The 14174-nt window shown below is 38.2% G+C and overlaps 1 protein-coding gene across 9 annotated transcripts in view; it reads right to left on the reverse strand.

Moving 5' to 3' along the window:
* Positions 1 to 14174, reverse strand: part of Tbl1xr1 (TBL1X/Y related 1) — a 146983-nt gene that overhangs the window by 17277 nt on the left and 115532 nt on the right. For all 9 annotated transcript variants that reach the window (XM_090342419.1, XM_090342409.1, XM_090342393.1 and 6 more), the window contains 7 exons: positions 13500 to 13645; positions 9691 to 9913; positions 8883 to 9015; positions 7155 to 7296; positions 5907 to 5970; positions 5700 to 5797; positions 4646 to 4706 (listed from right to left, as the gene is read on the reverse strand). In XM_090342419.1, the coding sequence (XP_090198545.1) occupies positions 4646 to 4706; positions 5700 to 5797; positions 5907 to 5970; positions 7155 to 7296; positions 8883 to 9015; positions 9691 to 9913; positions 13500 to 13645 (867 nt within the window). The remainder of the gene's footprint in view (positions 1 to 4645; positions 4707 to 5699; positions 5798 to 5906; positions 5971 to 7154; positions 7297 to 8882; positions 9016 to 9690; positions 9914 to 13499; positions 13646 to 14174) is intronic.

Below are 14174 nucleotides of genomic sequence, written 5' to 3' on the forward strand. Positions count from 1 at the left end.
TAAGATACATAAGTGTGATGCTAAATGAAAGGACCTCCAGGTACAGAAACAAAAGCCATATAATGAGTAATTGTTGTCCTTAATGTTATCTTTCATCTCTTTTGCTGTCCCTTGGTTATCTCATATTGTTACAGTATTTCACCTTTTTTTTTTTTTTGGCCAGTCCTGGGCTTGAGCTCAGGGCCTGAGCACTGTCCTTGGATTTTCTCAAGGCTAGAGCTCTACCACTTGAGCCTCAGCACCACCTCTGGCTTTTTTCTATGTATGTGGTACCGAGGAATCGAACCCGGGTTTTCATGCATGCAAGGCAAGCACTTTAACCACTAGGCCAAACTCCCGGCCCCATATTTCACCTTGTTATCTAATATATTGGATATATGCGTATTTGGTTATTTGTAACAGATGAGGGGCAGGGGTGGAAGGACCAAGACATGAGAAAGGGTATCAATGTTTGTGAAATAATGCACTTTCTACCTGGTGAATATAATGTAACCCTTTTATTAATTACAATAAAAAATAAATGGAAAAAGAACATATTATAAATGTATTTGATCACTGTTGAATATACGTCATGCCTGACAACTTGCAACATGGACAAATGGAATAATAATAATAATAATAATAATAATAATAATAAAAACCAAATCAGGAAAAAAAGCATTTCTCATAAAAATTTTTCATTTGAATTTGCAGGCTCATAGCAGGACATGTTTTTAAAAGACAAAGGCCAAAAGCAAAACTGATTTTTTAATTGGCTAAAGACAATCAGGTCTTAAAGTATACAGCACAAGAAAACGTAAGATATCAGACAATAGAAGAACTAGTTTTAGATATAGTTATTCAATGAAAATCCAGGAAACAGAATACTGCCTGGATGTAGTCAGTTTATGAAGGCAAGTTACAGAAAACAGGAAAGGAAGAATTTAATGGTATCTTACTACAGAAAGAAATGTAATTCAGACTTGTTAAAAAATACATAGTGACTGAAGTTCATTTAATCTCCCACTTAAGGGGACATGAAAAATACAGTGGCAAATAAAAGCAATAGCATAAATTAATCTTTTTGTGAACTTTCAAATTTTGAGAATCTACAACCAAACATTAAAAAAACAAACAAAACACCCCCCCAAAAAAACCACTTCCAGAATCACACAAATTTAGATCTGTCAACTACGTAAATTATAAGAGCAATTTCCCTATTACCTTTTGATTGGTCCTTTAGGTAACACTTGGTCATTGCCTGTCTATAGACCATTTTCCTGTACTACATGTGCAATTCCTTGCTAGGGGATCCCAGGGGAAACTTCTTCAGAGCTACCCTATGGGAGGCTGCTGTGGCCTCATCCAGTATCCAGTGGCTAGTAGCATGCCATTCAGGAGGTGGGCTGAGTCTCTGGAAAGGGCACCTATCAGGCATGTCTGCTCCAGAGATCAAATTTCCACTGGACAATCAGCTCCTCCCATTTTCTCTACATCTTAGTTTCCTGCAACTGTTAATGTCTGGGTGACCTCACATTCCTGTTTCTCATTCCCCCCCATACCGTTTAAAGTATTTTTCTTTAATTACTTGGATTATCTACTTTAGATTCCTTCCTCCATTTGCAACTTGACCAGTAAATACTAGGCTTTTGACATTAAACAGTATTAAATGATCAGTTTTAAAGTAAGTTTAGGGCCAGAGGATGTAAGGCTTAGGTCCTGTTTCAGAACACAAGACCCTAAAATGAATACCCATTATAAAAACTTGAAAGTATTTGAGTAAAATCTTTGTAATAGCCTTAAAAAATGGGAAGTGTTAAAAACTAATTCAACTTTAGTAGATAATATGTTAATACAATGTTTTGAAGGCCAAATATCTGTCATGTTCCATCAGAGATCTAAGCAGTAAGTAAAAAATGGGCAGATGCTGAAAAATACTAAAAGTAGCTTAAAGCAGATACACCATCAGGTTTAGCAAACAAAACACCATTGTCTGGGACTATGGCCTAGTGGCAAGAGTGTCTAGCATGCAGGAAGCCCTGGGTTGGATTTCTTATACCACATACACAGAAAAATCTGGTAGTGCTATGGCTTAAGTGGTAGAGTGCTAGCCTTGAGTTGAAGAGTTCAGGGACAACACCCAGGCCCAGAGTTCAAGCCCCATGACAAAACAAATAAAAACAAACAAATACAAAAAAAACCCTCCAAACCACAGTAAGGAATGAATGATGAATACTGGGAGTTGCCACAGAGGGAGAAAGAAAGGAAAAGAAAAAAAGAGGAAAAGGAGAAAGGAAAGACTGCCTACCAAATGTGAATCCCTGAGTTCAAATCCAGTACTGCCAAAATAATTATGATATTAGAACCAGGCTATAACCCTCAGTAGCAGAACACTTAGCTTAGAACACACAAGGTCTTGAGTCCAATCCCTAGCACCACAAAAAGAAATGGTTGTATTTAAAAAAAAAAAAGAAAAAAGAATAGAAAAGAAAGAAAAATTTAAGGGGAGAGTTATTAAATAATAAAGGTAAATTAACAGCACTAAAACCCCATATTAGAAATGAAACTCTCCAAAGGAAGAGAAAGAGCTAATTAAGAGTTCCACATTAGACAACACATAAACAAAATACTTAATTACAAAATTAGTGAAAATTAAGAAATTCTGATTTCTCAGGGAGTCTGATGAAAGAGTTCAAAGAAAACCTGCGGACCAGGATAATATATTTGGAAATCATATGCCTGAACAGAACAAAATTCAGCAACAACTTGATGCAATCAAAGCATCTTTAACAAGTTACCAAAGATAATAAAACATATGACAAAAGAATATACAAAGATGCTCAATATCATTGGTCATTATTGATGCATATTACAGGGGCTAGGAGCTTGCCTACCAAGCATGAAACCCTAGGTTTGATTCGTTAGTACCACATATATAGAAAAAGGCAGAAGTGTGCTGTGGCTCAAGTGGTAGTATGCTAGCCTTAAGAAAGCTCAAGGACAGTACCACATGTGAGTTCAAGTCCAGGACTAGTCCCCCTCCCCCCCCAAAAAATCCATTCATGATCACAATAAATGCAAAAGGACAAAAAATAAATGCTTGATATTCACACCACATGCTTTCATCCTAAATGTGATATGCTACCTGTGTTAAAGGATGCTGCTGATAAAGATTTGAGAGGAATCAGGCTTACCTTAACCTCCAAATCAAAGTTCTAAAATTAGCAGCTTAATTAGGTAGAATACTGCTCACATAGTTCTTCAGTTAACTCAATCAGGAAGCTCACTGAAAGCAGGTATATAATTTCTAGTTTGAAAGGGCTGGGAGTGTGTGGCCCAGTGGCAGACTGTTTGCCTAGCATCCACAAAGCTCTGGGTTTGATTCCTTGGTACCACGTACACAGAAAAAGCCAGAAGTGTGCTAGAAAAGCCCAAGGTCAGTGGTAAGGCCTTGAGTTCCAGCCCAACCAACGACTAGCAAAATAAACAAATAAATAGAAAATAAAAGGCCTCTGCTGGGCACCAGTGGCTGATGCCTGTAATCCTAATTACACAAAAGGCTGAGGATCACAATTCAAAGCCAGCCAGGTCCTTAAGACTCTTATCTCCAGTTAACCACCAGAAAATGGGAAGTGGTGCTGTGGCTCAAGTGGTAGAGTGATAGCCTTAGCTGAAAAGATCAGAGACAGCACCAAGGGCCAGAGTTCAAGTCCCATGACCCACAAGAAAAAAAGTCAGCTATCTCTCCTTATCAAGTTGCCTACTATGAACAAGCTTTTATATCATCCATGGGAAAAAAAAAAAATGATTCATTTTTTTTTTCCCTTCCAGTCCTGGGGCTTGTTCTCAGGGCCTGAGCACTGTGCTAGGGCTTTCTAAAGGATAGAGCTATCACTTGAGCCACACAGCACCATTTCTGGCTTTTTTCTATGTATGTGGTACCAAGGAATCGAACCCTGGTCTTCGTGCATGTTAAGCAAGCACTCTACCATTAGGCCAAACTCCCAACCCACACCATTAGTGCGTAAAAAGAGAAATCTACCTAAGACAAAAAAAATTCCAACACTGGGGAGGCTTATTCTGAACTTTATGTGTACAAGAGGACTGAAATATACCACTTTAAAATGAAAAGTTGGAGATACCTAATCTGTAGAGGTAAACAAGTTTATACAATATTTCCATACATGCCATTTCCTCTTATCCTTATAACAGGTACATTAGGCCCCATTTACAGTAGACTGTGTTCAGTCTTAACACTTGTTAAGTGGAGTGGAACTAACATTCATTTAAACAAAATCTTCCAACTCCCCCCATATATATGTATATATTCTTTACATTAAATAATACTTCCCTACTTAAATCTGGCTGCAAAGGCTTTTTCTTTTGCAGGGGAAGGGGTGGTGTTGTTGACTTTTGTGCTGGGATCCTCAGATCTCAGACTCCTGAGTAGCTAGGATTACAGGCACGAGCCACCAGTGCAAATGCTTTCTTAACAGTACATTTCACAGCAAACATCTGATGATCCTGACAATCTAAAAGTCAGAATATCAAGCCCTGGAGAAAGTAACAAGACCACAAGTTGGTAATTCAAGATTTACAGTCACATGCCACTGAAGTTGTTAGGAAGTAGGAAGAATCAGGTGCCAGGCACACCGTGAGGATTTACCTGAATGAAAAGGAAACTGCTGCTTGGCTTCACCAGTATGTGCATCCCAAATAATTGTAGTCTGAAATGCAAAGGGAAAGTAATGAAACTCCTATGAACTTACTGAAAGGATTATATCACGAATGGATGAATTAGATGCTGACATGTATTAAAGCAGAATGACATGTGATAGTAGATTGCATTTGAAATATTTATTCTATCCCAAGTAGTGTACTAAGGCTATATTTTACACCAGTGGGAGAAAAAAATGATTATTAAGTAGTTTAACTTTTTCCTGGTGATTTTTCAGCAGCCAATTTACTTAACAATTACTAATAGCCAACAAAGTGCTAGGAATTTATCAGATTGCTTATAAAAAACTCCACTCCAGTAGTACATTTGAGATTCCTACAACTGTTGACATGTAAGATGGAAAACACTTGGTAATCAGTTACTTCTCAATACTGGGAAAACTCCATTTACAGAAAGAAAAAGCAGCTCAGAGTCCTGTTGCCTTAGTCCTGCCACTCGGCGCTCTCCTCTCCCCATCCAAACAATACTACTCCACCACCCTCACTGTAGTCTGAAGCCACAGTAAGTTTCTCTTCACTTCTCTGTTTGATCTCACACAAGTAGTTTTAGTATAGTTTATTTTAGCTAAAAAATTCTAATCTCTTATTTATCTAGGGAGCTGTTTTGAGAGGATGAAAGATCGTATTTTCAGCCAGTCTACACTCCGCAGCCTCATTAGGTGAAGAAAACCCAGCCTAAATTTCAGCTAGACTCAGGATTTGCCACATTCACTGATGAGATACACAAGCAGAAAGTGTGACATTTATGTTTAAAACTCACCAAAATGGAGAGTGGTGACACAAAAGATGAACGACAAGGTAAGTAGGTTGAAGAAAATGAACTAATTCATTAAAAAACTACAAATATTTTTACTACCATAAATCCATACTTAAATTCTCCAAATACTCATGTTCTGTTTTAGGTGATTAACAGGAAAAAAAATACTTTCAAATATACTATCAATATGTTAGCCTTTATAGAATAAAATTTAATATTCATTTACCTTATCTACTCCAGCACTTAGGATGAAATTTCCTTTCTTATTCCATTTTAATGCAAATATAGGGCCTTTATGCTGCCCTAAGGTGCTAGCAAGATTACCTAAACATCAGAAAGAAATAAAAAATTAAAAAAAAAAAACCTTTTTAGAATGACTTTGAATTGCTTAACCTTGATCAACAACAAAGTAAAAGGAAACTGCTTCATTTACCATCCTTAGTCCATATTCTGGCAAATCCGTCATATGAACCAGTTGCTAGAAGAGTTCCTTCACTCTGTCAGGAAAACACATTAGTCAATTAACTGCTAAGGCACAGAAGACTCTTTAAATTCTTGTTATTTATTTATTTTGCCAGTCCTGGGGCTTGAACTCAGGGCCTGAGCACTGTCCCTGGGTTTTCCTCAAGGCTAGTGCTCTACCACTTGAGCCATAGTACCACTTGCGGCTTTTTTCTATATATGTGGAACTGAGGAATTGAATCCGGATCTTCGTGCATGCTAGGCCAAACTCCCGGCCCAAAACTCTTTAAATTTTAAATGTGATCAATTTCATCTCTTAATGTATCAAAGGCCCACAAACAGCTTAAAAGCTTGATCTCTCAGTTTCAATGAGGATGAATAGTTAACTGCTTGGGGGAGGACAAGCGTTATCACCCTGAAACATGTCTGTAAGATTTGACTCTCACAAATACACATAATAAAGGAAGGAAGCAGATTTAGGGACTGGACATGATACCAAAAATCACCACTTTAGGATGACCTAATAGAACTGAAATGCACAATCTTTCAAGATATTAACTCTGATTAGAACTTAATAATAGTGTAACATATCCTTAGTTCAACTTCCAGGATTGGGGAGGAGAGGCAAAAGATTCCCCCCCCCCCCCCAAGACAAAACAGAAACAAAAGGCAGACTGCATTAAACTACTGCTACTATGGTAAACATTACAGAAGATAAGCAGCATCTTCTAGCTGTTTTGGACAAGGACATTCAAAATAAAGTCACCTACTTTGGATTGCTCAAGGCATTCAGTTGTGTGTACAAATATAAACAAACACCGATTCTAGGAATGCAGGCTCAGCCTGGCTAGAACCTGGAAATCCCCTGGGGTTCTACCTGAATATGCAGAATAATGCTGAAGCTACCACGTTATCTATTTCAGCTTTTTTTTTCCCTGCCAGTTATGGGGCTTGAACTCAGGGCCTGAGTACTGTCCTTGGACTGTTCTCAAGGCTAGAGCTCTACCCTTAAGCCAAAGCATTACTTTCAGCTATTTTCTATGTATGTGGTGCTGAGGTATCGATCCTGGGGTCTTTGTGCATGCTAGGAAAGCACTCTACCACTAGGCAAAACTCCCAGCTCTTATTTCCACTTTTTTCACAAAGCTAAGTTACCTTTAAATTACAAGTTTTAGATGTTTTCATACATGGACCACTCAACCAAGATGAGAATACTCACATTCCAGTCTAGAGATGTTACATCCTTGTTGCTCGGTACATCTTGCCCTCCTTCCCGTATACAATGCCTAAGGACTAACTGGGTGGAGCCACTGGTGCTATTTTCACTAAGATTCCATATTCTTGCTGTTGAGTCTCCAGACCTAAGAAGTATGCAATGTCTTTTAACTTTTTTTTATAACAATTCCAAATATCCCAGATTGAAAGCAATATATTTATTATATCTTATTATTAATTATAAAGGAAATAAAACAGTAGACTACCAAGATTTCTACTTCAAATATTTTTCCGATTCTGCCTTTTGGGCTCTCTAAGTATTCCTGAATTACTTCTAAAATTATTTCATGAAGGAATAAAGATTTCCTAAAGCAAAAAAAGGAAACAACAAATGGAAAAGGTAATAAGTAAATCAAGTATATAATAGCTCCATAAAGTATTTTTTTAAAAGGTACTTGAGTAAGGCATAGTGGCGTATACCTGCAATCCTGGCACTTTAAGAAACTAAGGCAGAAAGATCATGATTTTAAGTCTAGCCTGGAATAGAAAGCACAACCCTCTGAAAAACAAAACAAAAAAAATCCAGGACGGGAGTTTGGCCAAGTGGTAGAGTGCTTGCCTAGCATACACGAAGACCCAGGTTTGATTCCTCGGTACCACATACATAGAAAAAAATCCAGAAGCGGTGCTGAGACTCAAGTGGTAGAGCTCTAGCCTTGAGAAAGTCCGGCATTATTTACCATAGCTAAGATATGGAACAAACAAACCTAGATGATCCTCAGTAGATGAACAGAATAAGAAAATGTTATATACACAATGGGTTTCTGTGCTGCCATGAGAAAGAATGCCACCAAAGCCAGGCATGGTGGTTCATGCCTGTAATTCTAGCTACTCAGGAAGCTGAGATCTAAGGATCAATGTTTAAAGCCAGCTGGGGCACAAAAGGACATATATCTCCAATTAACCTCTAGAAAATGGGAAGTGGGGCTTGGCTCAAGGGTAGGGTGATAGCCTTGAGCTAAAGAGCTCTGGGACAGCACCCATGCCAAATTAAAACCCCATCTCTCACACACACACACACACACACACACACACACACACACACACACACACACACACACGAAAGAAAAGACACTACTCCATTTGTAAGGAAATTGAAAGACATGGAAAAAAAATATATTATAGGCTGCATGGTTTCCCTCATTCATAATATCTAGTATATATCTAGGATAGTCCTAGAAGGTGATCATGCTATCTCAATACCTATGTACATATGACCAGATAAAATGGTGCTAAGTAAAATGAATTTCAAAATAGGGAAACAAGAGATTTTCTTTGCTTTATTGTGTGAAATCATTTCTTTTTTTCTTTTGTTCCCCTTCTCCCCTTTTGGTTTATCCCTTGTCACTGCATTTGATTTTGGTAACCCTGTATTCTTGTACATACATATATCTGAACTGGGGAAGGGAAGGGAAGAACAACAACAAACTGGCAAGACAAAGGACAAAGGGTGAACCAGTGCAAAAGCAATACTCACAAGACAATGTTAGAAATAAACTTTACAACTTGAGGGAGAGGAGACTAGAAGGACGGAAAGCGGGAGAAAAACCAGGGAGGGGGTAACAATGTTCTACAAGAAATGTACTCATTACCTTATGTAAGTAACTATAATCACTCTGTATATCACCTTGATATAAAAAAAATCCTTCCCCCAAGCCATTTTAAAACATACCCTGATGCCAACAGATCACTAACAGGGTTCCAGGCACAGATGAAAACTTCAGATTCATGGCCCCGTAATACAACTGCTTTATTAGGAGGAATTTCAACATCCCCATCCACTTCCATCATGTCAGTATGATTATCTGCACCACGAGAAAAAGTGAAAGCATTAGATAATACCATTGTGATGGTGGTTCTTAACCATCCAATACTTTTGCTTCTCTTTATAATATATATTCCCAGTGTGACAGAGCTAGTTAGCTACCTACTATGTCAGATTAACTTGAACAGAAATACAATCTTTTCATATAAAGTAAAATCCTAGCTGTATATTACAATTTTTAAAAATCTGTATGACTTTAGGGAAATGAAGGGTATTAGAGAGAGAACTAAGAGAAGTTATGCCTGCATGTGGTTAATAGATAAAATTGTTTGAACTAAATATAATGTATAGCAATACTATTCTGAGTTTCTGCCAGTAGGGGTTGCTGATATCATTCATAAGACATTAGTCACCTTTAAATACTAAATAATGCATATGTCAGAGCTTTACTGCTTTTCATAATAACAATATAAAAAATTTACTAAGAAATAAAATACAGATACAAACTTTACTGAAGAACAGGAAAAGAAAATAAAGTAAATAAAAAGTAAATTTAGATTTTTGGAGCTTAACAATAAAAACATGAACTGCATGTTACAAGTTAAGGGAACAAGATGGTAAACAACGAAATGGACAAAGTTATTTTAGAACATGGGACATGGGAGGAAAACAAAATATTTCCTCTGGAAAAGCGTCGTAAAAGTCCTCAGCTCACTTGCAATAGTATGTGCGCCATTCTCCTCCCCATTGGCGGTGTTTTCTCCATTTTTTGCAGAACCTTGTTGGTTAGCTGCAGCAGCAGCAGCTGCAGCAGCTGCTGCCTGTTGCTGTGCAAGCTTATCTCTGTAGGCTTGTTGTCTTGTTTGTACTACATCAGGCATCACGGCATCTATCAGGGACAGAGACTCTATGGGTCGACCATCAAACAAGGTACCATCCTAGATTTGGAAAATTTTGAGAAAAGAAAATCAAAGTTAACACTTATGATTACATGTATTTAATTAACAGAAACAATGAAGACCTTCATTCTAAGAATACTTTTAGATCAATCATTTTCTGAATTCAAGTAAGAAAGAGGGAAGGGCTGGGGCCCGGAGTTTGGCCTAGTGGTAGAGTGCATGCCTAGCATGCACGACGACCGGGGTTTGATTCCTCGGTACCACATACATAGAAAAAAAGCTGGAAGTGGTGCTGAGGCTCAAGTGGTAGAGCTCTAGCCTTGAGAAAGTCCAAGGACAGTGCTCAGGCCCTGAGCTCAAGCCCAGGACTGGCAAAAAAAAAAAAAAAAGAAAAAGAAAGAAGAGGGAAGAGAAAATAGGAAACTCAGGGGCAATAGTTTAAAAACAGTAAACAGGGGCCGAGAGTTTGGCCTAGTGGTAGAGTGCTTGCCTAGCATGCACAAAGACCAGGGTTCGATTCTTCAGTACCACATACATAGAAAACAGCCAGAAATGGTGCAGTGGCTCAAATGGTAGAGCTCTAGCCTTGAGAAAGCCCAAGGACAGTGCTCAGGCCCTGAGCTCAAGCCTAGGACTGGCAAAACAACAATAACAACAACAAAAAACCCAGTAGTTTAAATTTTCCTCTTCATATATTCACATTGTTAAATGTAGGCCCAAATGACAGTACTTGATTCTAAAATTCTAATAGTGAAAATGACAATATGGAATAGGTCATACAACAAGAACATGCTTGCGGCCACAACATGAAAGTCAGCCCTCTGTATTCATATCTAAACAACGGGATCAAAACTAACATTTTTACATCATATCATGTTATGTTAGTCTAGAGGTGGCAAAGAAATATATAAGGAAAGATGCGTGTAGTCTATGCAAATATACCATTTCATGTGTATGAATTAGACATTTGGAGATTTGGGGATTTGTAAAGAGGTAAAGGGTGCTATAAATAACCCTCAAAGATTCTGAGGTATGAGGATTACTGTTCAAAGCCAGCCTGCTCACTAAAGACCTTGAGACTTTTTTTTTTTCAGGTAGGAAGAAAAGCTTATTCCAAACTACTCCTGTAGAGACCTTGAGACTTCTACTTTTATCTTCAATTAACTACTAGAAAACTGAAAGTGGTGCTGTGGCTCAAGTTGAGCTGAAGAGTTCAGGGACAGCACCCAAGCCCCAGAGTCCAAGTCCCCCATGACTGACACCCCCCCCCCAAAAAAAAAACAAAAAAAGACAAAAGAAAAAAAAAAAGGCAGGTAAAGAAAGAGAACTTGTTTTAAAGAAAAGCTTTGTGGGTCTGAAAAATCTGCTGTAATTTGATTACAATAGTAAAATGAATTTCAGACATTATGAAATCCACTTCATCTTATTTTGCTAATGTTGAACCTAAGCACAATGAGATTTAAAGACATAATAGTTATATAGCTAATCACAGAAGCTGAGATCTCTTCACTTCAAAGTATAAAGAAGGACAAAGGGCCGGGAGTTTGGCCTAGTGGTTAAAGTGCTTGCCTAGCATGCATGGAGACCCGGGTTTGAATCCTCAGAACCACATACATAGAAAAAAGCCAGAAGTGGTGCTGAGGCTCAAGTGGTAGAGCTCTAGCCTTGAGAAAGAGTCCAAGGACAGTGCTCAGGCCCTGAGCTCAAGCCCAGAACTGGCAAAAAAAAAAAAAAAAAAAAAAGAGTCTGATGGACTTAAAAAAAGAAGGACAAAGGACAAACAGCAACCACTATCACCTGGAGGCTAACTATACAGAGCCTCAGCAATGCAGTGCTACATACAGTGCTGGCTCTCTAGCATGGTTAGATCCCCAGAAGATAAGGTGAGAGGTATGACTCAAACCTATGGAATCTTTCTCTCTGAAGGGAGACTCGGAATCTAGCAATTAGGAAAGGTTTTTTTAGTTTTGTGAAATTGGCCAAACTTCTGAAACTCCACTTGTTTATATTAGGAAGCTCCTAGGTAATAATGAAGTTCTCCAGCAAGTAATAAGACACAAATACAACTAGTCACATACAGACACATGCCAAATGAATGGGTACGTACATGTGTGAGACCTGAACTCAAACTACTGAGTATACAATACTGACAATTTTCAGTGGGGGGGGGGGGGGGGGGTTGTGAGGTCCTGTGGCGTGGTAAAGAATCACAAACAGGACCGGGAGTTTGTCCTAGTGGTAGAGTGCTTGACTAGCATGCACGAAGACCAGGGTTGATTCCTCAGTACCACATACAGAGAAAAAAAAAAGCCAGAAGTAGTGCTGAGGCTCAAGTGGTAGAAATATATATAGCCTTGAGAAAGCCAAAGACATTGCAAGCCCAGGACTGGCTAAAAAAATAAAAAACCACCAACCAGACACATTGTGGAGTGAAAAAAAAAATTACACACACACACACACACACACACACACACACACACACACACACACACACACACACACACACACGTGCGTACACGTGTATATATATACTGCTGGACCTGGGTTTGAACTCAGGGCCTGGGTGCTATTCCTATACTTACCACTTGAATCACAGCTCCACTTCCAGCTTTTTAGGGTAGCTAATAGGAAGTAAGAGCTTCACAGGCTTTCCTGCCCACGATAGCTTTGAACTGCTTATCTCAGATTTCTGGGTAGCCGGGATTACAAGCATGAGCTACCAGCCAGTACCCACATATTTTATGTTAAATTTTGAAAACAATTTTCAGGAAAACTGAGTGTTCACTGTTAGTAGAGGAACATGCCTATCACCCTGTGGTTACTTTGAAAAGAGAAGCAGTTAAACACAATGAGGACATATTTAACTTAGTGACATTTCAGTCTTAGAGATAAAGAGACGTAAAAAAAAATCTTATATTTTGTAATTACAGTGACAAATATTGCTGTAGAAATCATATATGTTTTGGGTAAAAATATGACAAAAGGGGGAAGGATGCTAAACTCTCAGATGAAAAAATGGGGGGAGGGGAGGATCACATACTGTCAGTTCTGTTCATACTTGAATATTTTAGGCTAGAATAGGTCTGCAACAGGTAATAGGTAATATATAATACAAAAATGAATACGTATTGCTGTGTTCCAATCAAATGTTGTAAAATCAGGTAACAAGCAGATTCTGCTTGTATGCCCCAGTATGCAAACATATAAACTGAACAAACTGCTTCCACGTGGAACTTGGATAAGCAAGTATCAAGAGTTGGCTTCAATTACAGATTAGCTTCCACAATCAAGATATATCTAAACATGATAAATTTCCAATTTTCCACCATCAATTCAGTTTCAACATTCCAGCAAAATGTTATGCTAATTAAAATTATTTCCTCAGTGCTTACTTAAAAAGGTATTTTATATGCTAATAAATACACAAATAAATAAGTTATTTATGAAAGTTGACAGTCGTTATACCTGGAAGCTAATACATCCTACTGATGTGGCCTAATACATTAGAAATAACATTTTTTGTAACCAGGAGTTCAAATAAGATATTGAACAAGCAAACAAATGAGACAGCTAACTGAAGAATACATTTGAGAGAAAGAAAGAGTATTTGAAATGTCTGCCTTACCTCATTAATACTAACTTCTGCCTCTACATACTGTAGACCTTTCTGGATGATAGAGATCAATGCAGCAGGTGGGACAAGGGCACCATTTATATTAGACTGACTTATATGGCTTTCTATACCAAAGGTAAATGCTGAATGAGAAAATCCTAAAAGCAAAAAGAAATGAAAAATTATTTTCCTAAAGATAGCACAGTAAATAACACAGAAAAACAAAACCCCCAACTCCATAGATCTTTCAAAACCATATTCTATCATTTGAGCTCTAAGACAGCTAAAATGTTCAAACAAAACAAGTATCAAATCTTTATCTCAGCCTTTATTCTCTCTCCCTCCCTGCCAGTCCTAAGGCTTGAGCTCAGGGCCTGAGCATTGTCCTTGGGATTTCTCAAGGCTAGAGCTCTACCACTTGAGCCACAGCACCACTTCCAGCTTTTTTTTTTTTTTAAATGTATGTTGTACCAAGGAATTGAGCCAGGGTCTTCATGCATACTAGGCAAGCACTCTACCTCTAGGCCAAACTCCAGGCCAGACCCTTCCTTTTCTCTTGATTGCTAATATACTCTAAAAATTTTGTGTCTGGCTCAGTGGCTCACGCCTGTAATCCTAGCTACTCAGGAGGCCGAGATATGAGGATCACGGTTCAAAGCCAGCCCAGGCATTAAAGACTCTTATCTC

Source organism: Megascapheus bottae, chromosome 1, assembly GCF_031878675.1.
Source record: "Megascapheus bottae isolate mThoBot1 chromosome 1, mThoBot2.hap1, whole genome shotgun sequence".
In the NCBI taxonomy this organism is placed as follows: Eukaryota; Metazoa; Chordata; class Mammalia; order Rodentia; family Geomyidae; genus Megascapheus; species Megascapheus bottae.